This window comes from Equus quagga, chromosome 3 (genome assembly GCF_021613505.1).
Source record: "Equus quagga isolate Etosha38 chromosome 3, UCLA_HA_Equagga_1.0, whole genome shotgun sequence".
Lineage (NCBI taxonomy): Eukaryota > Metazoa > Chordata > Mammalia > Perissodactyla > Equidae > Equus > Equus quagga.
In genome coordinates, this window is record NC_060269.1 from 12,529,082 (window position 1) to 12,554,688 (window position 25,607).

The 25,607-nt window shown below is 37.2% G+C and overlaps 1 protein-coding gene across 2 annotated transcripts in view; it reads left to right on the forward strand.

Annotated features, from left to right (window-relative positions):
• The window catches only part of MYOZ2 (myozenin 2), a 38,586-nt gene extending 29,344 nt beyond the window's left edge, over positions 1-9,242 (forward strand). For both annotated transcript variants that reach the window (XM_046655595.1, XM_046655597.1), the window contains exon 6: positions 8,821-9,242. In XM_046655595.1, the coding sequence (XP_046511551.1) occupies positions 8,821-9,055 (235 nt within the window). In that variant the 3' untranslated portion in view covers positions 9,056-9,242. The remainder of the gene's footprint in view (positions 1-8,820) is intronic.
• Positions 9,243-25,607: the final 16,365 nt, after the last annotated feature.

Sequence of the window (25,607 nt, forward strand, 5' to 3'; positions counted from 1 at the left end):
AAACAGTGTAATCATATCTTCAGCTTAAATGCTTGCTAAATGAACGAAACTATAAAAAGTCACATAGGTAGGACATGGAAATCCATTCCTAGCTATGGCAGACTGGTTTATATCAGAACAACTTCACAAAAGTATGTTGAAAAGCTAGTTATTAGAAAAATGATTTTTAAAAAATGATTGAAAAGCTACCAAGAAGTAAGAACTTGAGAGCTAAGATCCTGGAGATAAAGGAACTTTAGAGCTATAAACCCAACATGTGGTACCACTTTTCCTCTTGAGGCATTTGCTGATTCATTGGCAGCAGCTAAGAAGAAGTAGAGAAGATGAGCAAACCTTTTGGCAATCTCAAGATTCTGAGGAAGACCAAAAATAGGAAAATAGAGTCTGCTAGGAGGTGGGGCCCAAATATTCCAAGCTCTTAGTTGGGAAACATAAAGGGTTATACTTCTGAAGTAAAGGTGAATAGACCAGCCTTCATGAAATTAAATGTTGGTCCCAATCAACACAGTCCTAGATTGGATAAAGGTCACCTTCTTTAAGTCAAACTGCCTGCCATGGACAAAAGTAAATCTTCTCTAGAAGGGAGATGACACCATTCAGAGACTCAAATTATCTCTATGATTTTTTTACACAGTGTTCATCAGTCAATTAAAAATTACCAGGTATACTATGAGACAAGACCAAATGACTAAAAATAAAGAGAAAAATAATAAAAGAAACAGACACAAAGATCAAATTATTGAAATATCAGACACTTTAAAATAATTGTGAGAGATATGTTCAAGAAAATAAATGACAAGATGAAGAATTCCAGCAGATTGGAAATGTTTTTTAAAAAAAGGTCAAATGGAAATTCTACAAAAATGAAAAGTACAGTAACTGAAATTAACAACTCAAAGGATTAAGTCACTGGATCGATATAAAATTTACAGGAATTACAAAGAACAGAGAAACATGTTAAAATATACCAAGAGAATATAATTGGTAAAATTCAATCTGTGGGAAACTCTATAGGACAAATTATCCCATATCTTCAATAAATAAAATGCAAGGAAGAGATGAAAGGGAAATCAATCGTGTAAAAAAGATTTAAAAGACAGGCAAAACTAAACCATAATAGTTAGAGATGCACACATGGGTTATTAACATATAAAGAAAGTTTTAAAGTATTTTATAAGTTGATATTACATAAACATCAAGATATTGACTACAACTAGAGGTAGGAGAGGGCTGTGACTGGGCAGGGACATGTTTGGGGCTTCTGGAGGAGCTCTTAACATTTGTAGTGGTTACAAAATCATTCACTTTATAATAAGTTATTGTAGATTTTTCTGAGGTTCTCTGTACTTGTGTTATATTTAATGGTAGAAATGTTTTTAAAAAATTAAATAAATAGATTTCATGGCAGATTAAACACAGCTTAAGAGAGAATTCATAAACTAATTCAGAAAATGTTCAAACTGAAGCATAGAGAGAAAAAAAGGATTCAAAAAAAGGAAAATAAAGCCAGCCCAGCAGCATAGTGGTTAGGTTTGTGCACTCTGCTTTGGTGGCCTGGGGTTCATGGGTTTGGATCCCGGGTGCGGATCCAAACACCGCTCACCAAGCCATGCTGTGGAGGCGTCCCATAAACAAAACAGAGGAAGATTATCACAGATATTAGCTCAGGGCCAAACTTCCTCACCAAAAAACCCCCAAAATGCAAGAAAATAGCAGAAGCCACACTTGGAAGAGTAATAACAATGACAATATATGTGTGTGATCAGATTTCAGGAGGGAATAAGAGAGAGAAGGCACAAGCAATATCTGAAGAGTTAATGACCAAGAACTTTTCAAAATTGACAAGAGACATCAAGCCTCAGGTTCAAGAAGTACCACACAACCCAGAAAGGGTAAACACAAAGTAAACCACACAGAGGCACATGAGTGTAAAACTGCTGACAACCATAGACAGTACGAAAATCTTACAGCTAGGGAATAAAAGACACATTCTCGTAAAAATAAGATGGATGATTTCCCAACTGGAATTATGGGAGACAATGGAATAACACCTTTAAAATTACAAAATAAGTAACTACCAGACTATAACTCTATATCCAGTGAAAATATTCTTTAAAGGTAAAAGTTAAAATACAAACATACTTACGCTCATTTTTAGACAAAAATTGTTTGTGGACCTCTGCTAGACAATGAAATAATAATAATAAACAAAAGGTCTAAGTAGAAGAAAGGAAAAATAGAAGTGTCCTTATTCACAAATGACATGATTATGTCCACAGGAAATTCAAAAGAAGCTACAGGTTTGTAATTAGAATTGGTAAGTAAATTTATCAAGATCACAGAGTACAAGGTCAACATAAAACTTAATGATATTTTTATATATCAGCAACAAATAATTAGAAAATAAATAACATTCATTAAGTTTTACTTTATGATTCGTATACTTTTTTTAATGTATCTTACACTTCAATAAAATTTATTTTAAAAAAATCACGTAAGCAAAATAATCTCAATAGGTATCTGGACCTTTAAAAATTAAATGTGATAAAAGTCATTCTTTGAATTTGTCCAGAACACATTCCAGCAATTTAAAAGAAAGGTTAAAATAATCTCCAGGTGCAAATTGGGTTATCTTTCCTGTTATAGGCTATTTAACAGGATTTTATTTTATCAAAGTACTCAAGATTACGAGAAAAAAAATGACCAGAAATTTAGTTCCTCACACAACTATTATATTTATACATTTTAAAAATAAAATGTAATCAGAAGTATCATTTTCCCATCTGTTTCTTAAATAATTCAATGTTATTATACTGACCTTATTCTAATATATTTTTTTCGTTTTTGCAAAAACAAATGAGAGCAACAAAGAGAGAGAAAGAAAGAAAGAAGCAGTTTCTAAATATCCCCAAAGTCCTTTGCAAAGAGTAAAACATTATTTGGTAGCCCCACATTATTCTACATAATTATTAGATTCCGTTAATAAAGCATATAAAGGTAAGGTGCAGTCTGATAGCATTCAGCAAGGGTAATGACTGGATGAGAACTGGCTCTCAGGTCTAATCATAGTTTCAAAATGGCCCGTAGTTTAACACAACTTTGTCTTCTTGTACTCATTTTGAATATATTTAAATATTATGCTGTATTCAAATACCACTATATTAAACCCACATAGCATGCGAGGAAAAGTAAACTAGGAGCAAGCAGGTTTCCAGCTCTGCTTCAAAAAGCTGTATGCCTTTGGGTATGTCACTGAACCTCTCCCGGTGTTAATTTCTTCACCTGTAAAATAGATTCTATGATTATATGATTAAGTACCTTTACATATATTATATCCATCAGCTGTCTGGAAGAATTATTTCTTTTAATTTCTATGCAAACATTTTACATAATTCTTTACCTTATAGAACAATCAGTAATTATCATGGCTGTATTATATGTCCAACACTAGTAATTTTTACAAACTCAGTCCTATTACTAATCAATCAAAATAAACAAGAAAGCGTCTATTAACTGTGAATCTAAGTAAAAAGGGATTTGTTTTCTTAGGCTGGCACCTGAGCTAACATCTGTTGCCAATCTTTTCTCCTTCTCCTTGTCTTCTTCTTCTTCTTCTTCTCCCCAAATCCCTCCCAAGAACATAGCTGTAGATTCTAGTTGTGAGTGCCTCTGGTTGTGGCATGTGGGACTCCGCCTCAGCACGGCCTGATGAGCGGTGCTAGGTCCACACCCAGGATCCGAACCAGCAAAACCCTGGGCCGCAGAAGCAGAGGGCACGAACTTAGGCACTCGGCAATGGGGCTGGCCCTAAAAAGGCTTATTCATCACATAGATGCCAAAGTGTAAAAGTTTTTTTAAGTCAGATCTATATTTGAAGAATTTATACCATGGAAATTATAGAGATGCATCTTTCAGTAGAATATTCCAAATCTTTCTGTGGAAATTTTGCCTCCCTAGCTTTGACTAAAACTTGAAACAATTTTTAGAGATCTTAAAAACTTTCCAAGGAGTCTCCCACTTTGAATGCTTAACATCTCTGTTGATGGACTTTACTTTGTGTCTGAGGGCAATAAAAATTCAAACAAACAGGACATAGTCTCAGTGGTGCCAAAGAAAAGAAAACTCTGTTTTTCAAATAGCAGGCTTTCCCTGGATCAGTGGTAGGAGGTAGGAGACGGGTGATGGAACGGAAGGGAATGTTTTCATTTACAGAAGAAAATGACCCACAAATTGGGAGGAGAAAACAAAACAGACCTGGATAAAAGGGAAAAGTTAATGTACTAAATGCCAAACCCAAATATTGGATTTCAGCTGCAGAGGAACATTTCTTCTTTGATTTAATTCAGAAAGAAATAAATAAATGAGTAAAATTCATTTCTGGAATTAATCAAAACAAGATTTAATTGACCAGATTCAGCCTAAATCTAGAAATGTTCGATTTCAGCCTCTTGTATCCAATGGATAGCTATATATTCTTAAACGCTCAGGAATGGATGTACGGCCTGTGCAATTGCATGACCCCACGCTTAGAAGGGCCGTGTCTGGTTTAATGCTTTGCTGTCTCTGTTTTGAAATTAACAACTTTTTAACAAGGACCCCCAAGTTTTCATTTTGCACTGGGCCCTACAGATTATGTAGCTGTTCCTGATCCCAGGCTTTAAGCTTAAGAAGTGTTTCCTGACCTACCAGGCAGTCTAAGGTGCTTTTTACCATAAGCTCCTCTGCATTTCAGGACGGTCTTTCCTTAGAGTAACTATTTTATTCCGTGATGAGTTGGTTTTTTCCTTGTATTTCTCTCTTTACCTGTCTTTGACTTCACTGAGGTTAAGACATACTACAATCTTTCTGACTTCGAATTCCTGACACATAGCAGAGTTTCTAGACGTAATAAGTAATCAGTAGTTTGTTGTATGATAAATGAATGAATCAGCAAGTGAACAGACTACTGATACACAATGGCAAGCCTCTAAAATGCTGAAATATTGTCTTGGACATCTTGTACATCCAAAAATAAAAGTTTTACTTAAGTACTGAATCAAATTTGTGTTATAAAGATGCTTCAGTAAATCAAATGACAAAATGTGGGACATTGAATCACTTAGTTGCATCATGAATGGGACAGCAGCCTTCTTTGACATCACTTAGACATGGCCCAGGTGGGCTGACATTCCTAAACACGTTGCTCTACTTAGAAAGTGATCTCAGAAGGCCCAACTCTCCTTAAGAATTATCTCGTGTGGTGTGGTATAGAGTAACAACTAAAGCAGGCCTCCAGTGAGTCTCTCTGCCTGGGTCTAAATCCTGGTTCTGCAGCTCTATAGCTGGGAGACTTTGAGCAAGTCATTTAACTTATCCATGCCTCAGATTCATGTATTAAATGGAGATGTAAATAGAACCAGCTGATAAGGTTGTTATGAGTGAGGATTTAGGGAGAGAATAACGTAAAGCCTTGGTACTCAAGGTGTGGTCCTCAGACCAGCAGCACTGGCATCATCTGGGGACTGGTTAGAAATGCAGAATCTCAGGACACACTCTAGACTGACTAAATTAACATCTGCACTTAACAAGACAGCAAAGCGATTCCTATACCAATAGAGTCTGAGAAGCACTTAGAATAGTGTCTGGTGCATAGTACCCGGTCAATAAATATTAGCTTTCATCATTACTATGCCTTCTGAAGTTTAATAATCATAAAGCACCTGAATGGTAATCTAAGTTCTTAAAGTTCTTTTCCAACTTGACCTCTCTTACCTCCAGAGCTTTAGGCTCTGGATATGAAAGTCCATATGATAAGATTGCTGAAATCCCACATTAGACGCAGGATACTACCAACCAGTGATGTGTTATTATCCGTATCTTCCAGAGCAATTTGGGGGAAATATTAGAAGGTCAGTCATCTTGAGAATAGATGCAACAGAAAGTAAAACACACTGCTCTTCATAGGGGAGCAAAATGCTAGAAGACAAGAAAATTATGGGCCAATAAGATATGAGGTTCTACACTATATGACACAGTTACATCTGCTACAGCCATGGGTGAGGTCATCTATCCACTCTGTGGACATTCCCTTTGCTGAAGATTTTAACACCTGGTTCACTGTCTTCCTCTCCAGTATTATTCCTGTCATCACTTTTTGGTGACTATAATATCCATGTAAATCATCCTCTGAACTCTCTGCCCTATCAAGTCCTTGACTGTCTCAGTTTTCCTGTGGTTTTTGTTGTTGAGGAAGACTTACCCTGAGCTAACATCTGTGCCAATCTTCCTCCACTTTGTATGTGGGTCACCACCACAGCATATGGGTCACCACAGCATGGCTGACAAGTGGTATAGGTTTGTGCCTGGGATCCAAACTCACCAACCCAGGCTGCTGAAGTGGAATGCACCAAGCTTACCCACTATGCCATGGGGCCAGCCCAAACTCTCACTGTTAAGGATTGTTTTCTCAATCCCATCTCAGTCACTCTTGACTTTTCTGAAAGTTTGTCATTACCAATACCTATGCTACCTTCAAAATTTCAGTTTCAAGCATCCCACTCTCTATCACATTGTACCTTTACTTTTCGTTTATTCTTTACTTCAAAAATGTTTCAATCCTACCCGTCAAAGCCATCCAGCTTCCCAAAGTCCATCAGTCACTTTCTCCTTACCTAACCGGACTCCATTGTTCCTCACTATTGTCACACAGAAGTTAGGATAGTCAGGAAAGATCACAGAGTCATGGAGCTACAAAGAAAATCAGATCTTTTCCGGGTTTTAAAATAATCTCCACAATATTGGAGAATCTATATAGTTGTGCCAATTCCATTGTCAAAATGTTTAGGAGGATCTTCTATGTACAATGTTATAATGAGTTATGCAGATACATCAGAGAGAATTCCAATCCTTTTGGAGTACAGTCTGGTAAGAAATAAGGCAGACATACCATGGGTATAACAAAAGATGGAAAGGTTACAGGGGAAGTAAAAACAGAGTCCATGGACACTTAAGAGATATAGAACTTACTTCTGGCTGTGGGAGATTAGGCAGAGCTGTAAGAGGAAAGTTAATTATGTTACTTAAATAACGTACTTAGAATTTTAAGTGGGTTTAGAAATGTAGTAGCAAGGGTCAGCATACTCCAAGCAGAGAAACGAGACTATGAGTAAAGGCAACGAGGCAAGTGGGCCTAAAGGAGAAGAGCGAGCAATCAGCACACTTAGTTTGACTAGAACAAAGGTGCATAAAAGAGAACAGGGCAAATCCAGCATGACTGACCTTTCCACCGGGATATCGAAATCATTTTTTCCAAGCACACAGCAAACATTCCTCTCTGTCTTTCATCAGCCAGTTTTTAAAACTTTAAACCTATGAGTAATCCTTGATTTTTATATCTCCCTCACAATTATTATCCAATTTATCAGCAAATCCTGTTGCCTCTACCCTTAAAACACATCCTGAGACCACCCACTTCTTTCCATCTTCATGGAGAACACCTGAAACCCAAGCTGCCATCATTTCTCACTTGAATTACTGCAGTATCTTCCCTCCTTCCACTCCCGTCTCCCTATAGCTGTTTGCACAGCAACAGCAGCCAGAGTGATCTTTATAAACATTTAATCAGATTATATCACGTCCTTTGCTTTATACCTGACAATGGTTCCTCTTCACACTTAGAATGAAATTCATAATCCTTTCTTGGACAAAGTCCCACACAATCTACCTCTCTGTTCTCTTCCTTCTTTGATCTCCCCCACCTACTAGTCTAGCAGCACAGGCCTTCTTTCCTTTCTGGAACATGCCAACATTATTTCTGCTTTAGATTCTTTGCATTAGCTACTCCCTCTCCCTGAAATGCTAATGTGCTTCAGTTGTGCTGTCCATGGCTAACTTCTGACCTTCAGAGGGCAGTTTAAATGTCCCCTCTTTAGAGAAGTGTTCCCTGACTATCTAGTCATTCGTGTGTGCCCTGTTACATCATCCTGCTTTAATTTTCTGCATAGCTTTTATCACTATTGGATGTTCGTCTATATGTTTATGTTTTTTTATTGTCTGTCTCCTTCACTAGAATATAAGTGCTCAGACTTTGACTACATTGTTCACTGCTACATCTCAGCGCTTAGAAATATGCCTGAATGAGCTGAATGTGCTGAATGAATATCCAAATTAATGGCTAAATCAAGCTAGAACATTATGTGGGCCTTGAATGCCAAGATAAGGAGTCAGACTTTATTCAGAAGACAGATGGAAGGATTTTGAGGTTTCTGAAGTAGAGATAGAAAGATGCAAAAGACACACTTCTTGCCCTCAGAGTTTATAATACACAGGTGACCCAAACCAAACCACATTATTAAAAAGAGAAGCTGACAATAGGAAGTACCATATCATAAGACTAAATGACACAAGACAATCAATGCTACAGGAATTTGGTTGAGGAAGGAAGTGTGAGCTGGGATAGTGGGAGGAAGTTAGAACTTACAGGCCACAGGACATACACAGGTGGAGAGGAGGCAGGGAGGAAACACCTGAAGCAAGGAAACATTGTTAGCAAAGGCACAAAGGCAAGAAATGTTTGCGATGAGCTCAGGGTACAGGGAATAGATTAGTCCAAAACTAAGAGTTACATACAAAGGGACTTTACACCAACTTGTTATCACTATCTGTTTTATCATAAAGGCACAGTCCTTACATGGAAATGCTTGCCTCAGAGGTAAAAAACTGAAAACCATACTAAGCATATAACAGAACAACATGCTCATAAAATCATAAATTGTTTTCTATTTTCTGGCAAATATGTTTGAAAATTAATTAACATATTCTTTTTCTTTTCATTTCCCGCAGAGTTGCCACACCATTTGGAGGTTTTGAAAAAGCATCAAAGATGGTTAAATTCAAGGTTCCAGATTTTGACCTACTACTTCTAACAGATCCCAGGTTCATGGCCTTTGCCAATCCTCTTTCTGGCAGACGGTCCTTTAACAGGACTCCTAAGGGATGGGTTTCTGAGAATATTCCTATAGTGATAACAACTGAACCTACAGAGGATACCACCGTACCAGAAACAGAAGACCTCTGAAAAGAAAGTTCTATGTGCCACAGAAACCTCTGAACATAAATGTTGCTGTTTTATTATTTCTACTTACTGGCAAAGCCACTTACACTCTTCATTGGTAGCAATAATTTTATAGCAATTTAGCAATTTTCCTTTTATGGCATTTAACTTCAATCTCAGATCAAACACTAATAAACAATTCAAAATCTTATTTAAAACTTTTTAACTCACTTATCTTTATTCATAATTTTGTTTTCACCTGATCTAAACAATCCAGGCTTTTCACTGAGAGAGTCCAGAATAGTAACTGACAACAGAAGTTTTCATCTTTGTTTCCTTTAATATGAGCTATTTCTGAATAAGTTTTTCAAATGGAATCTAAAATCAAAATACAGTGCAAGATAGACTGATTCAGGGTTTTATTTAAGGGATTAAAGCCATGAAAGATGATGTACAAACACTATTGGTGGAGAAAAGGTTTGGGTTCTTCCTTTCTGGCGACCATGATAAAATAGCGTGTCTGGGTGAAGTCTTTTCATTAGTCATTCTTTGAATTTCTAAAGTGCTTTGTATTTTTCGACATGCTTTAAATCATTAGATAATTATTCTAAATGGCATTCTCCAAAGTTCAATTGGGTTATTATATGCGTGTAATATTAAGTCAAGGAGACCGAGAGACAATGACTCAAGGAACGTCATACTACTACATTTTTAATGACCGAGGTGGACTTGGAATTCAAGTTCCACAAATCCCAATGCTGTGTGTTGATTAGGTTCAACCTTACGTATGCATTTTTAGAAGAGTAATAACAAATAAAATACACACTAACATACATACATACATACATACATATATATATATATATGTGAGAGAGGAAGACCGTATAATTTGAATTGCCCGCTTTCTTTGCTGAAATGTTTAGATTCCGCTCAAATCCTTAAGTACTAGGGAGCACACACTGTAAAACCCAAACAAAACCAGGAAATAAAACAGTACCAAAGCAGCTGAAAGTAATGTAGCACACATCAATCATGAGACATGTGAATATATTGGTGTGAAAGACAAACTAATATGAAGTTATAGATATGTCTTAAAATATGATTGAGGAAGTATATAACATGAAACTGGTAAGACATAGGTATCAATTCTCCCCATTTCAATTCAGTTAAGAGTTCTGTGATGGATGTTTATACCATAGAAAACTACTTACCAGATTAAGTTTAGGAGATGGGAAGAAGGAGAGTGTAGGTTAAGAATGTTACATGGCAACATTACCTATTTACAAAAGAGTCTGTGTATGTAGCATTGGAATTGGTGGTTGTTTTAATCATCCTCTAGACTTTTAAATAGAGAAATTTTTTAAAAATTGCATACAAAAAATGCAATCTCTAGAGAGTAACAATATCAAAGTATTACACTAAAATTGTAGAGAACTTGTATCTTTAAGATATCTTAGTTTTATTTATATTTTGGTGTTTACCTGTTTTAACATAACAATGTTGGCGTCTGTGATAAATTCTAGATATGAGGCTCCCAGCATGCCTTTTTCTGTTCATTTTAATCTTTAAAAAAATAAAAATTAGTCATATTCTACTGTTCATTTTGATGAAATGGGTTAGTTTTTTATTAGCGGTTTGAAATGAGTTACTATTTTTCATTAAATTGAAATTTTCTTGCATGATTTCAACTATCTCCAAATAGTTAAATTCTATGCTCAGTGTCACTATTCTGTCAACCACCAAAAAGGTGGCCAGCAATTAAATATGTCAGCCAGAGAACAGTACTTGCCAGTACCATAAAGGAGTATTTGAAAAGGGAGAATCCTAAGTTGTTTTTTTTCAAGATTGGGTAGAAAATGATGGACTAACCCTCTGCTCCCTACCGTATTTCTTCTTTTCCTGGAAGTGTCTATTGATTCTAGCTCAGCTGTCTGACACCTTTAGAAATGCCAAAATTTCACACTCCGGTTGCTACACAATTAAGAATTTAGAAGGAATGTTGAATGGATTTTCCATTGACCTTAAAAGCAGCTAAAACTTTCAAAGTCTGAAAAAATATGATAGCCTTTTTAGAACAGCAGAAAGACTGGCATTTTTTTCCACCCACATTTGTATACAAGAAAAATGGAATAAAGGAGAAAGAAAACTAAAACAGAAAGTAAAAGAGCGAAAATAACATTTTTTGACAGACTACTAAATGCCATGCACTGTATTCACTGCTTTATAAAGGCTAGTTAATACGTATATTTTAAATATCATTTTATTTTCATAATTATCCTGAGAGGAAGGTATTATAAACAATCTCCATTTTGCGTAAGAAAATTGAGCCTCAGAAAACTAAGGTGATTAGCTTAATTCTGGCTCAAAAGGGGAAGAATTTGGTGAGTCTGGCTCTAAAATATATGCTTTAAGAACTCATGGTTCATAACTTCACTTTCAGAATAAAATTCAGCCTTAAACTCCTTTATTATGTCAAGACAAAATAATTTTTAAAAAACTCCGTTATCTTCATTTTGAGCAAATACCACTATAAATTGAGTAATTTTAGAGTCACCCTCCAAAGTCATTCAAGCACTCACGATGAGAGAAAGCTGAACTTTCAGACTGTGTTGAAAGTGAACTAAATAGAACAAGCAACAGGCATGTTTAATTTTGAAATTAGAGAAACACAAAAGTGCGCTCTGATTAAACCTACTCGTTTCTGCTCAGCATTGTGCACCCTTTGATGTCTGTAACCTTCCTTTTCTTTCCCCTGTAAAGCCAAAGAAGAGGAAATAAAGAGGAAAGGAATGCATGACACTAATAAATTATAAAGCTGAAAGAAATCACCTAGTGTGATAACACACCAAAGCCATTCCTTTAAATGAAAATATTTTCTACTTTTCAAAACTTTAGAGGAAACTCTCTCAATTTCCATTATACTATTCAACAGACTTCCAGGTCATGAAATTATATCTCCCATTTTATTTAAGCCAATTTCCTGGTGATCAGTGGGCCAACTGTTCTCCAGAAGATAACTAGAGCTACATTAATAACTAGAGCTATGGTAAGAAGATCATTCTTGGGGCTGGCCCGGTGGCACAGCGGTTAAGTTCGCAGGTTCTGCTTCGGCAGCCTCGGGTTTGCTGGTTCGGATCCCAGGTGCGGACATGGCACCACTTGGCAAGCCATGCTGTGGTAGGCATCCCACATATAAAGTAGAGGAAGATGGGCACAGATGTTAGCTCAGGGCTAGTCTACCTCAGCAAAAAGAGGAGGAGTGGTGGCAGCAGTTAGCTCAGGGCTAATCTTCCTAAAAAAAAAATCATTCTTGGATTTTAACTCTCCACTCCTTTCAATCATTTCTCAAAGTATTTTCCATTTCTTAACTCACTGTTTGAAAGGACTTGGTAATTAAAAATAACTAATTATTGGTTAATATAGAATCAAGGCAGATATCGACAATAATATTTAGTCAAAATGACCATTTGTTGCATTCATTTAAAACTTTACATTTTCTAAATAGACCCATTTATAAATGTTTTAGCAGCTTGGAAATGGAGAGAGCCAAATAGTCTCACAAAGGCCAATGTGGAGCAAAATGTCCAGTTGTGAATATGAAAAGAACATTCTGAACTTTCCAGCTCAGGGCACAGCTGTACCAGCAGACTTATTAATTCTGGAATTTCCTCACTCTGCTGCTTATGCAAGATAAAACGTACGTGACATCATTGCAGTTTCTCAGCCACACTGCTTTTTATTAAGCTTAGGAAAATATTGCTTTGAATGCCCCTTTTCTTGTGAAAAATACTTTCGACCTCCACATGCTTTCTTACGTAGGCAGAAGGGCAGTTCATTTTCTGTGAACGGGGGAAGAATGACAGGCTTTTGCCAAAAGAACAAGCAAGGGGAATCCATTCCAAACTAACCGATCAAAGCACTTCACAAACATACCAAAGAATTTTTAGAAAATTTTGATGCTTAAAAAAGTTAAACTTCCAAGAACTAAGAAAAAAATAAGTATAATTGTATAAGGGTTTCAATGGCTTAAGCTGAAGTGTTATTAGGTAAAATAAAAGGGTGTGCCCTATTTGAATTCCTTAAATAGAAGAGCTAGACTTCAGCCCAGGATAAAAACTTTCCCTGGCCTCTCAATACAGTGTGATTTCAATAGGAAGATTCGATACCTAGGGGCAAAGAGGAAAAAAAGCTTTTTCTAAGAGGTTATAGTTCAGATCCAAAAGAATGTGCTTAATATTCTGTATTGTGTACTATTTTGAAACCCACATTTGCCAATGACAACTTAGGCAGTGTGGGAGATGGAGATGTTACCGGAAACAGGACCGGAAAAAGTCAGAGGGAAAAGAGATAAGCTCAATGTCATCCCCTATTTTAAAGCTGCTGATTGAAGCGTTAGCATAGAATGTGCAGCACTGGCAACGTACGTATAAAAGAACAAGGGGAAAAAAGACGCTAGAATGAAGCAGGCTGAAAGGAAACTCAGGCGAGGCTGAGCAGAAGCTAATTGTGTTTCTCTACAGTTTCTGCAGCCTTTCCCTCACCCACTTTGAAATAGTTCTGTTCGACACATACACAGCTGTCTGATGTGAATTGTCACTCAAATAAATACTCTCATTACATTTTCTTTATCATCACTTACTTGCAAACAACATATAAAAGCAGGTATATTTAAAGATAACAGCTCTCTGCTGATCTATCATAAATCGGTGATATAATCTCAAGCAATTTACTAGGTCTGTCACAGTTTTCTCCAGCTTTTATGTGGCTCAAATGTCACCTCTGCCTGACCTTCCTTGACCACCCTTATTTAAGACTTCTACCTTATTTAGCACTTCTAACCCCTTATTGTACTTTCACTTTTCTTTATAGCACTTATCCCTTCCTAATACAATGTGTTAGTCTGGATCCTCTGAGAAGCGGATGCCAGCCAACATGCGGTTAAACCTGTAAGAATTTTATTAGGAAAACTGCCCACGTGAGAGAAAATGGGGAAGAAGTCAAGAAAGGCTGGGAGGGCTAAGAGGCCTGAAATAGAAGTGCATGGATGTGGTCTAGACTGCTGTGCAGTATAGGGAAGATCTGGCAAGGCTGTTACGGGATCCCTGAGCCAAAGTCACCTGCAGGAGAGGTTCCGTGTACACCACAAACAGGCCTGCCGTCGTGTCACTGTCACGGTCAGTCATCGGCTAGGAGCAGACTGTGGACGAATGCACGGATGCAGGTCTAAGAGCTGCAGAACTGGGCCCCTCCGGTAACTATGTTGTTGGAGATCTGCAAGGAGCATTCTTATGGCCGCCACACATAACAGATATATTTATTCCTTTATTGTTCTTCTCACCCACCAGAATGAACGCTCTCTGAGGTCAGGGACTTTGAATTTGTTATTAACTGCTATATCCTCTGTGCCTGGTACATAGTAAAGAACAATAAAAATTTGTTAAATAAATAAATGTATTTGGATTATGGAGATAATACTAGTCTCTATCTTAAAAATGATGCATCATAAAGACTATTACCCAATACATGGTAAATGCTCGATAAATGTTAGCTATTCTTATTAATAAAATAAAAAATTATCAAGATCACGCAATAAGAAAGCAAAAGCATTTAGAACTAAGTTATATTAGAAGTTACACTGAAACTACTTTGGAATAAATATATTTGGTCCTGATTTGGAACTAATATATATTGGAGCAATGGGTATATTAAATGTACACATAATCAGAAACAGTAAAATGGCCTGACTACTTTTTAAGATAAACAGTCTCCAGACTGAAAATTGCAATTGAGACAGCCTTTTTAGGATCTTCCTAAAATGGTCTTGTTTCTTGTAAGCACTCACATGTTTTGTATGTCACTTGAGAATTTTAAAAAATCAATATGGTGGACCCTTTTCTTGATCAGTATACCCTATGTCTTCAGAAAATACATTACACAATCAGAAGGGAGTTCCCCTGGGACTGATGGTGCAGAACCCTTCCTCTTTTTTTTCTCTTTTTTCATTTGAAACGGCTTTTCATATAAATACCTGTTTGGAATGTTTCCAATCAACAAGCATACTGCACCTGGATTCTTACACTTTGGCACAATCATCTCTAGAGTATAATGAATAAAAACACTCACTCCCAAGTCCCTTTCTCTGGGGAGTTTCCAACTAGCTTAAAGAAATTAGGCTTCTGGAAGTCATAACCAGGGAGAGGAGGTGATTCCTCTATGAGCTGATGCTAAAATAAGGAAAAGTTCACCTAAATACAATCAACCTAGAATAGCTTTTTCTTCTTTTCCACCTTACCTTGAAAAAGCAAGCAAGAATACTTTCTAATTTCCATTCTCAAGCTTAATTTTTAAACTCAGTTCCTAATATCCATTTTACCTTAATTTTACCCATGTGAAAAATTGGAGCTAAGGAAGATTCCACAACATAGTTGATTTGCCTCAGGTCCCGCCTCCTGGACAAGGCTTTCTTCTGGGCCATACAGCACTCCAGACTCAGCCTCTACTTTGGAACATAAAGTCAAATGTGAACATGGACTACGATTATTTAAGAAACATATTCTTTACTTCTGATACTCAGAGATGTGAACATAGTATATGATTAATTACAGTAAGTTTCCTCACAAACTCATCAAAACCTATTAAAAACACATTAAACTTATTATAATGCTATAGAGTGAATGTGTGTGCCCCTCTAAAACTCATATGTTGAAATCCTAACCCCAACATGATGGTATTAGGAGGTGGGGTCTTTGAGAGGTGATTAGATCATAAGAAGGGAACCCTAATGAATGGGATTAGTGCCCTCATAAAAGAGACCCCAGAGAGATCCTTCATCCCTTGCCCCATGTGAGGACACAGTGAGATGACAGCCATCTATGAATCTGGAAGAGGGCTCTCACCAGACACCAAATCTGCCAGCGACTTGATCTTGGACTTCCCAGCTTCCGGAACTGTGAGAAATAAATTTCTGTTGTTTATAAGCCACCCAAGATATGGTACTCTGTTCTCGTAGCCTGAATAGACTGACACATAGCTACACAGCAAAATCATCATGTTTTCAGATGCATATATGTATAAATGTATCGATTATGGTTAATGATCACAATGATCAGAATGCATTAGACTATGACATTTGTACAGTTTCATACCCTGATGTTTCCTTACATGTCTTCTTGTTGGCATAGCAAAGAATATTAATAATTTAGATAGGGTAATAATAAGAAGAAAAGAACAAGTTATTATTTTGCCAAATACAAACTACTAATATTTTATTAATAGCATAATAAAACACTCTCTTTGGTTTAAACAACCCTTTGCTTAGAATCAAAAAATTTTAGAATTAGATACTATCTTGAAATATTCTAGATCAATTCCTTCATTCACAAAATGGAAACTTACATCAGAAAAGTTAAGAAACCATGGGCCAGCCTGGTGGCGCAGCGGTTAAGTTCGCATGTTTCGCTTCTTGGCTGCCTGGGGTTTGCTGGTTAGGATCCGGGTGCAGACATGGCACCCCTTGGCAAGCCATGCTGTGACAGGCATCCCACATATAAAGTAGAGGAAGATGGGCATGGATGTTAGCTCAGGACCAGTCTTCCTCAGCAAAAAGGGGAGGATTGGCAGTAGTTAGCTCAGGGCTAATCTTCCAAAAAAAAAGAAAAGTTAGGAAACCAGCCCAATCTAACATTGCAGATCTGAAATTAGGACCCAAGAATCCTGCTTCTGCTCTAACACTCCTAACACTGTCTTATTCTCTCTGCTATCTAAGTTGAGAACACAATCATTCACATGGGTACCTTCCACACACCTTCTGGTGACCTACTGTAACTGATTCCATATTTATCTATATCTACATAGATATAGCCTTATAGAACTTATATACCTCATTTATTAACCATAGAGAAATAAAACTGAATGGGGGAATGTTAGTAAAATGTGGAGCCAGAAAGTAAAGGCCTTTTTTACAATGCCAGGAAGTTTTAATATTACCAGTAAAAATATGTTAATGTGACAATATGGAACCAAAATAAATATTCTTTTCTAACTGGAAGGAAGTAAACTTCCAGACCGCATTAAAGAAAAAAGGAAACATTGCCTTTTTCAGTAAAAACCTCTTGTCTTTCCAACCGTAGTTGTTTTCTGTTAGGGGGTCTAGAAATCATTTTAGTTGGTTATGATCAGCAGCTTGTCAAATGAGATAGAAGTAAATGAAATAAAATATCAGAGTACATCATTCATGGCAATAGCATTGTTTCATGAAACTTCTGATTCGTTTTATATATGTCCAGGTGAGCTGGATCACAATGAAAATTTACTGCTCACTGTCGGCTGCAGTCTCAAATGATTGAAAGCTACTGTTCTACCTCCGGCTAGTTCCTGTTTGAAAATGAAATGTCAGCACTGGTTTTAGCAACCAAAATGGCTTCTCTCCATCACGTTAAAACAATTATAACTAATTTGATAAAGAGAGTTCTTCAGAATTACAAGAATTTGCAACAGCAGCAGAACAAAACTTGTAGAAAACAATTTAATCAGAAAACTACTTTTTAAATTGTACAAAAACGGCTTTAACACACATTCCAGGGGTATTATTTGCTAATAGTTAGTTTGTTTTTTTCCCCAGTACAATTTAAGCTTTAGGGCTTGTTTTATACATAAGAGAATGAAAGACTCAAGAGACTAACAGTTAAGAATTAGAAATAAATTCAATACTCTAGAATTTCTGCCATTATATACAGTATTTCTATAATTCTTCGAAGTATTTCTATCACTGAATATTTTCCAACAATTTTATTATTCTATTAAAAAATAAGCCTTACTTCCCTCTTTTCTTTTGACTGTGAAGTGAATTTCAACAAGGAAGTTCAACTTGAAAACACTGGTGCCCTGAATATTTTTGTCCTCTTTATAAAGAAATGTGCTCTCCAGAGCAACTTCCTTTGGTTCGGCGCTTCAGCCAATGTGCTATGAGCAAAAGACACAGTGCTACTTCACTGTTGTATTTCTTAATGAACTACTTTGAAAACCAGTCAATCCGAGATGTAAAGTTGTATGTGTGGGTGTGTGTCTGTGTACACATGTCACAGAGGCTTCGATTTGTTAGGTTCCGGAGGGCTGGAAAAATAAGTTTGGTAAATTTCCAAACACCTTGGGTGTTTTTCATAAAGTCAGAGTACTACCATGGATATGACAATTCAGAAAAAGAAAATCTTCACTTGTGAAATGCTGTTGATTTCCTCCTTATGTTCCTTTTGCCTTCCAGAAGTGTACAAATATGCCAAATATGTTGATTACCAATACTGGAACATAGAAGAAATTTTACTGCACTTTAAGAAGCAAAAGAGGACTATCTCCTATGAAACTTCAGAATATTCAGGGGAAACATTACACACCAGGCAAATTCCACGAGTTCAGGAACTGGATTGCAGTCCTGGGTCTACCAGTGTCTAGCATGAGCTCGGGTAAATTTACTTCCCTGAGCTGAAGTTTTCTCGTCTGCACAGCGAGGGATTTTAACAGACTAACCTCTGAGATCCTTTCTACGTCTCAGATTCTACAGAATCTTACATATAAAACATGTCATAAAACTTGTTTTATAAAAAATTAAAGAGAAATGATATATATGCACAAAAATCCTAGTGAATGGCTTTATGACAAAATCTCTAGGTATTTTTGATCTTTACTTCTGAATCTATTAGTCCAGTACATACTGCCTTCCATCATTTCTGCTTACTCTACTGCATTTTCATGCCTGCAACCAGGCAGCATACTCAACTGATATGTTCTTTTATTTAGTCATTCAGCTTATGTTGATTGAGGGCTTCCTGTAGGCCAGACACTGTGCTAGGTACCTCCCTTTCATTGTCTCTAAAACAAGGATATTAATAATATCTAAATATTAATATTTTAGGGTTGTTGGGAAAGTTAAAATAACCTGCATAAAGCACTTAGCTCCTGATACGTATTTGGAATTAAATAACAACTGGGAAAAGGCCCCTTCATTTCAGAGCTTCAGCATTTAGAACCCTGTGGTCCAATCCCTTCGTTTATGGATTAGGAAAGAGAGGTTAAGAGAGGTAAACTGACCTGCCCACGGCCACACAGCCACTTGTTAAGAGCAAGAGTTTCCTAATTCTGCATCCAGTGTTCTTTCTATCATATCATGTTGCTTCTGAACACAAGCAATTCCACTATCTGTTTCTGTCATTCTTTCTTTCAGATTACAAAACATTGCCAGGAAAAGAAAAATTACAAATAGATGCCCATATGGGGTTGATAATCCTACTAATCCTGTTAACAGCAATCCAGTTAGGCATTGGCTAGGATACCCTGCTACACACAGACGAGGACACTAAGGTTTGGAGAAGAGAGTTACTGCTCAAGTTCACAGAAACAATAAATGGTAAGGTCAGGATTTGAACCCAGCACTGTCCAGGTCTAAAGGCCCCACTTTGCTATGATACCCCGTTGCCCTTAAACATGGTCTCTTCTTGGCTTTCTAGACAATTCTAACGCTGCCACTAGGCTTAACTTGGGCTACAGCTGGAGCTGAATGTCAAGAATCCAGCTTTCTTCAACGTTTTCCTCAACAATTTAGGTGAAGACAAAGTAGGTATCATTAATTTTGGCAAAACAAAAATCTAGGAAGAATAGTGAATCTTATGAGATATGGACTAAAACATCAAAACCTAAAAGGATGTTTTAAAGAAATGAAGTAAACGGATGGCGAAGTTGTTTATGTTCTGAGGTAGTATAAGCATTTGCGTCCTAAAAAACTAGTGGCGTTAAATTTGGGAAACCCGGCTCCACGTCAATTCATAAAAACAAATCAATCAAATAAGAAATTCAGTATTTTGGACATAAACTTATATTGGATAACAAAGTGACATAGCTGCAAAATAAGTTAAAACAATCTTACTTAAACTGCCCTGATGAAAACAGTGTTTGAACGAAGAGAGGAAATAATTGCCCCAAACCATAATCAGGCTAATTGCAAAAATCTGTTTTTATTTTTGGGGACCACGTTTTCTCAGAAGTTGACAACAAAAGTGCATCCTGAATTCAGTGACATGGGTGGTATATGAAGCCTGTTGCTGCATTTTCCAGGGACGTGTTGATGAGACCTTTGTCAGTGAACACAGATAAGCCTCCTTAGATGAAGGCCCATGTGGGGAAAAGCATTTCAGATGATGACAGAAAAATGTTTTCCTGTTACTGATAACTTAAACCTCATACCCACTTTTTATTTTAGATCAGAGCCAAACAAGTTTAAGCTACAGGCTCATGCACATTTCTGTCCTTTTGCTCATTTTTTACGTTCTACTCATTTTAATTTCCTATAGCTCTGATTCTTTTTCTTATTTGTATTTGACCACTGCCTTATATTATATACTGGAATTCACTTTATCTTATTTTTAGAATTTACTTTAAATCCACTTTAGGAAGAGGGGAACTATAATAAAGGAATGAATGAATCAGTTAATTAGTTTAATATTTTCTAGACCTTCAAAAAATTGTTGGCAGAATTAAATATTTTTAGCTTGAAAATACAAAAGATGTTTTCAAAGTTAAACAGTGTTTATGGAAAACAGAATATAGACTTCTGTTGCTGCAAAGGACACAAATAAGACCAGCGTGTGAAAATTACTAGGAGACCGATTTCAACTCATTGTGATGAAAATTTCTTAACAGTTAAGGAAGTCTTAGAAAGGAATAGGCTGCCCGACAAAGCATCAGGTTTTCTATCACTGTCACCATATTTGAACAGAGGCTGGACAAGCACTAGCAGGGATGGTCATTTAGTGAGTGGGAGGCTGGCCCAGCTGAACTCTAAAGCTGCCTGCATCTTTGACATTGTAATAAAATACACATCACAGCAACAAAAACAGCATATACATCCTTGGAGCATCACATTATCATTTATGACAATAGTATTGGTAATCATAATAACAGCACTAATGGCCATAATAACACAGTATAAGACTTTATAGTTGCTTTTATCTGGGGCATTATCAAAAGGCATCATATATAAGTATTATTTCTCATCCTAATTTTACAGATAAGAAAATTAGAATGTTTCAAAAGGAAATAACATACGAGGGCAATGGAATTGCCTAGGCTGACAATAAGTCAGCAAAAATTAAGGACGCCACTGGTTAAACTCTTAAGTGGGATTAACCAGCAAATGTTGACTCAGATATAGCAGAGGCTTAGAAAGATTGGGATGTATGGCCCGTAAAGTTTCAGCTAAGGAAGGGCTGACTAAGATGCCGTGGATATTGAATTTGATCTTCTGATGTTTAACAAAAAGTCATGCTGCAGAGCTTAGAGGACTCCGTTGAAACTTCAACTCCTGAATTCCATATTTTATAGGAGGATAAAAGACACTCAGGGGCTCTCCTTCCCTCTCCCTCTTCCCTTCATATCTGCTTTATTCTTTCAGATCAGCTACTCTCAAAAGGCAAGGTACATCGCCACAAGCAGCTCTGAGCTCACATCTTTACAGCTTTGCCATCAGAGAAAAAGGGACTCTTTCCTGTAAGCTCTGATTTGAAAACTCCTTGGAAAGGATGCTGATTAGCCTGACTAACCCATACACCAATCACTGCGGCCAGGAAAGAGTGAAACAGTCCACTCGGAGTTATGCACGCCCTGTGTGGTTAAGTAATGTGGATCTATTGCTAAAAGCAGGAAAAGACAAAGCAATGTATGTCCACAACTAACATTTTCTCAATTTAAAGAACTGACCAAACACTTCTCAAGAGATTTTTGAAATAGCTTTTTTCAGATATGTATATATTAAAAAATTAGGTTTTCTGAATTTCTAAGAGATCACTTGATCAAAAATATTATAATTTTATCTCATTTTTGGTACTATTCTCCCCCTTACCTTCCTTCTTTCCTTCCTGACTGACTTTTATCATCCCACAGACAGAAGTTAATTTGGCCATAATATTACTCAACTTCTAGTTCCGATTGAGAGAAGCTACTAAGCATGAGAGGGTATTCGTGGAATGCATTTGATTACTGACAGCAGATCAGCAGCCTTTCCAGAAGACACTGTTAGTCATGACAACTTCTTTCCAGATGTCTTCACTCTGCTCTCTTGGTAACTGTACATTTCAGTTATACAGAAAAAAAGAAAAAGAATAAAATAAATTCTTATTGTTAAGTTTCCATTCAGTGACTTATTGTAGATACTAACCCAGGTGTTGAACAACTCTTTGTTGATGCCCACTCTGTGTCACTGTATCAGACTTTACAGACAGAATGATGATCAAGAGAGAGAACCCCTTCATGGAATTGTCTTCCAGGATAATGAGAAAGACAATAAACAAGTAAGCAAATAAATAAGCTAAATAATCACAGGTTGTGTGTGATAAATGATATGAAGTGATTAAACAGGACACTCATAGAGAGCAGCAAAGAGGTGGAGGTGAAGGATGGTTTTTCTAAGAAGATGAAGGCAAAACTGAGGTACAGAGGATGACAAGGAGTCAGCCACTTGGAGACTCAGGAAGAGTGTTGTAGGTCAGGGTTTCTCAACCTTGGCACTATTGACACTTATGACTCAATAATTCTTTGTTGTGGGGGACTGCCTTGTCCATTGTAGGATGTTTGGCAGCATCCCTGGCCTCACAGGATACCACTCCCACCCCATTCCAATTGTGACAACCAGAAATGTCTCTGGCCAAAAGTCTCCTGGGAGACAAAATCACCCCCAGTTGAGAACCACTGTTATAGACAAAGGGAACAAAGAATGCAAAACCTTGAATAGCATCAGATGCTGTTAGGGAGGTAAGGACAGATCATTCAGAGTCTGTAGGCCTTGGCAAGAATTTGGATTTTATTATATGAAAATGGTAAATCATTGCACAATTTAAGTTGGGGAATAACATGTCTACATTTTAAATAGACTACTTTGGCTACCGTGTGGGAAATGGATTTAAAACCATGAGGATAAATGAGATCTCAGGACCAGGCACTGAGGCATATTTATCATTTAGAAGAGAAAAGTAGACTGGAAAGGAGAAGTCAATGATGTTGGAGGAAAGCCATGAGAGGATGGTGTCACAAAACTTAGGATGTGAGTGTGTCAAGGAGGGAGTGGTTGATTATGACTAGATTTTTCTGGTTGGCCTCATCATCAAGTCACAGCCTGAAGATTTCTCTGGAACTGCTCTAGTTTAGCTCATCTTCCTGCCTGGCTATAATTTCCCCTATAAATCTTCTGTATATAATTCCAAACTAATCATCCTGTTCAAGAACTTACAAAGGCTTTCTACAACAGCCCGGCATTGGCCTTGTTCATTCCTGTTTTTAAAACTTTGCTCTTCAAGTGGTCAGTCTCTTTCTCAATGCCTTCAAATATGCCTACCTATGGATCTTCCAAGCTGAAGCTCACACTTGATCTCCCACAGAAGCCCTCCCCAATAACCTTGGCCAACACAGATATCTCTATTCTTTAAAAAATCAACAAAACTTCCAATTTTTCACTCCATCCAACGAACACATATTTGTTAAGCATCTGTGCCAGGCACTGAGCTATGCTCTAGAAATACAACAATGAAAAAATGTGGTCCTTGCTCTCTAGCAAGGAAATAATACTTGTCAGCACTCATGATTTCCTCAAAGCATTTTGGGAAAAAGGAGTTTGTCTTTTATCTAAACCTGAGTCAGCTATTCAGCTACTACTTCTCTATGCTGTATTTCACTTTGCCCCATCCACCTGAGTCATGGTTTGCCATACCTTTAGCTGTTGATTACCTCCTGGAACTACTGGATCACAGCACCTCAGGAAAGAAGGATGCTACTTCTGTGACCCGTCAGTGATAGGGTGAATCTAGCCACAGGGTAGTACATTTTCCAGAGTCTGAGTTATAATCACTCCAGAATAATAACGATAGGTGTGTAAGTGTGGTGATGCTAGTGATGTGAACTTTGGCTAGGCCTCAGTTGAACAACATAAGGTGGTCTTTGGCACTCCAAGCTTGTTCGCTTTTATGATCTCACGCCAGTGTGAAGTGCACAGATCCTTCTTCATAAATTTGAGCTGACCCAATAAATAACTATTGAATCAAGCACACACATGTCCCTCAAGGACAAATAGCAATTCACAGAGGCAATGCATTTGTGACATTCCTAACTACAAAGTTCCTGGGAGCAACTCCTCTCCTAATATGCAGTGTAATATCAGTTTTCCTTTGTTTCATCTGTTTGCTTCAGACAGCCCTATGGATGTTTAACCTGTGACTTATTACAAGTCTATCATTTAAAACTCAGTACTTAGATATGCCAGGAACTGGTAGAAAGTTTGAAATTATACGATTAAAAAAGTGTACAGTCAGGGTCTGGTCAAATTCTTGAGCAGGGTGAACTGAAGGGCATTCTTCTGTAATCTCTAAATGGGGAAGCAAGAACATATGAGCCTTTATTATCCACAGTTCAAATTATTTTTCCAAGAGTGGAGGTGGGGATGGCTCTGTCAGTTACATTGCAAAGAAATAATTATGTAACAATATAATTATTATAATAGACTTAAGTCCAAAAAGGGTGAAGGAAGGGCAAGTCCGTCTCAGAAAGTTATGAAAGGTTCCATGGAGGAGATAAATGTTCAACTGAGACCTAAAGGATCTGGAGAGAACCTAGTAGGCTCATAGAATAGCAATTTGATTATAACTAGTGTGGAGTAAATGGGCAAGAGTGGTAGATGAGGTTAACCGTCTGGGGCTAGATCATGAATGGCTCTACTGGTAACAGGGGCCCCCCGAAAAAATCTTAGTAGAGGAATATCATGATCACATTTCATGTTAGAAAAATTATTAATAGACTGGAGGGAGGACCGGAATAGGAAATAACACGAGGGTATTGCAAGAGTCCCAAGGAGATGAGTCAGGCCAGATGATGATTACTTGATGGACTAAGACAGTGAGAGTGGAGATTAAAAAAAGAGTGGATTTGAGAGATACTTAAAGAGATAAGAGTCAATAGAATTTGATATTAGGATAGAGGAAATTAAGGTAACGTAACACAGGGAGTACTCATGGATTTCTGAGTTGGGCAACTAAGTGCTATTATCTGAAATAGGGAATGAAAATGGGCTAGGTTCCAGACGGGTGGGGAAAAATACGTCATCAGGAGTAGGGAATGCTACAGATGCCAGTGTCAATTTGGGACATATTTACGGTACCTGTGTGAAATTCCAGTGAAGATGCTATTGCTTGAAAGGGTTTGAACTGAAGATATGTATCTGCAAGTCCTTGGTACACAGGACACCATGATGGGGATGAGATTGCTCAAGGAGACAATAGGAGTAACTGTTCAACAACAAAAGAAAATGGAGTGCTTGGGAACAGAGAGGGCACACAAAGGAATAAAAATATTTAAAGTGCATCAGAGAAGCAGCTGCAAACCAGAAGAAACCGGCACTATTGAAACCAAGGGGAGAGTAAGTGACGTTACTTTTTAACTGTAGAGTTTTTTTCCTCCTCCTCTGAAAGTTTTACATTTCTTGGAAGCAGAAACCATGTCTTAAATTTCATTGTATCTCCTTCAGTTCTTAATTCAGTAAAGGGAACAT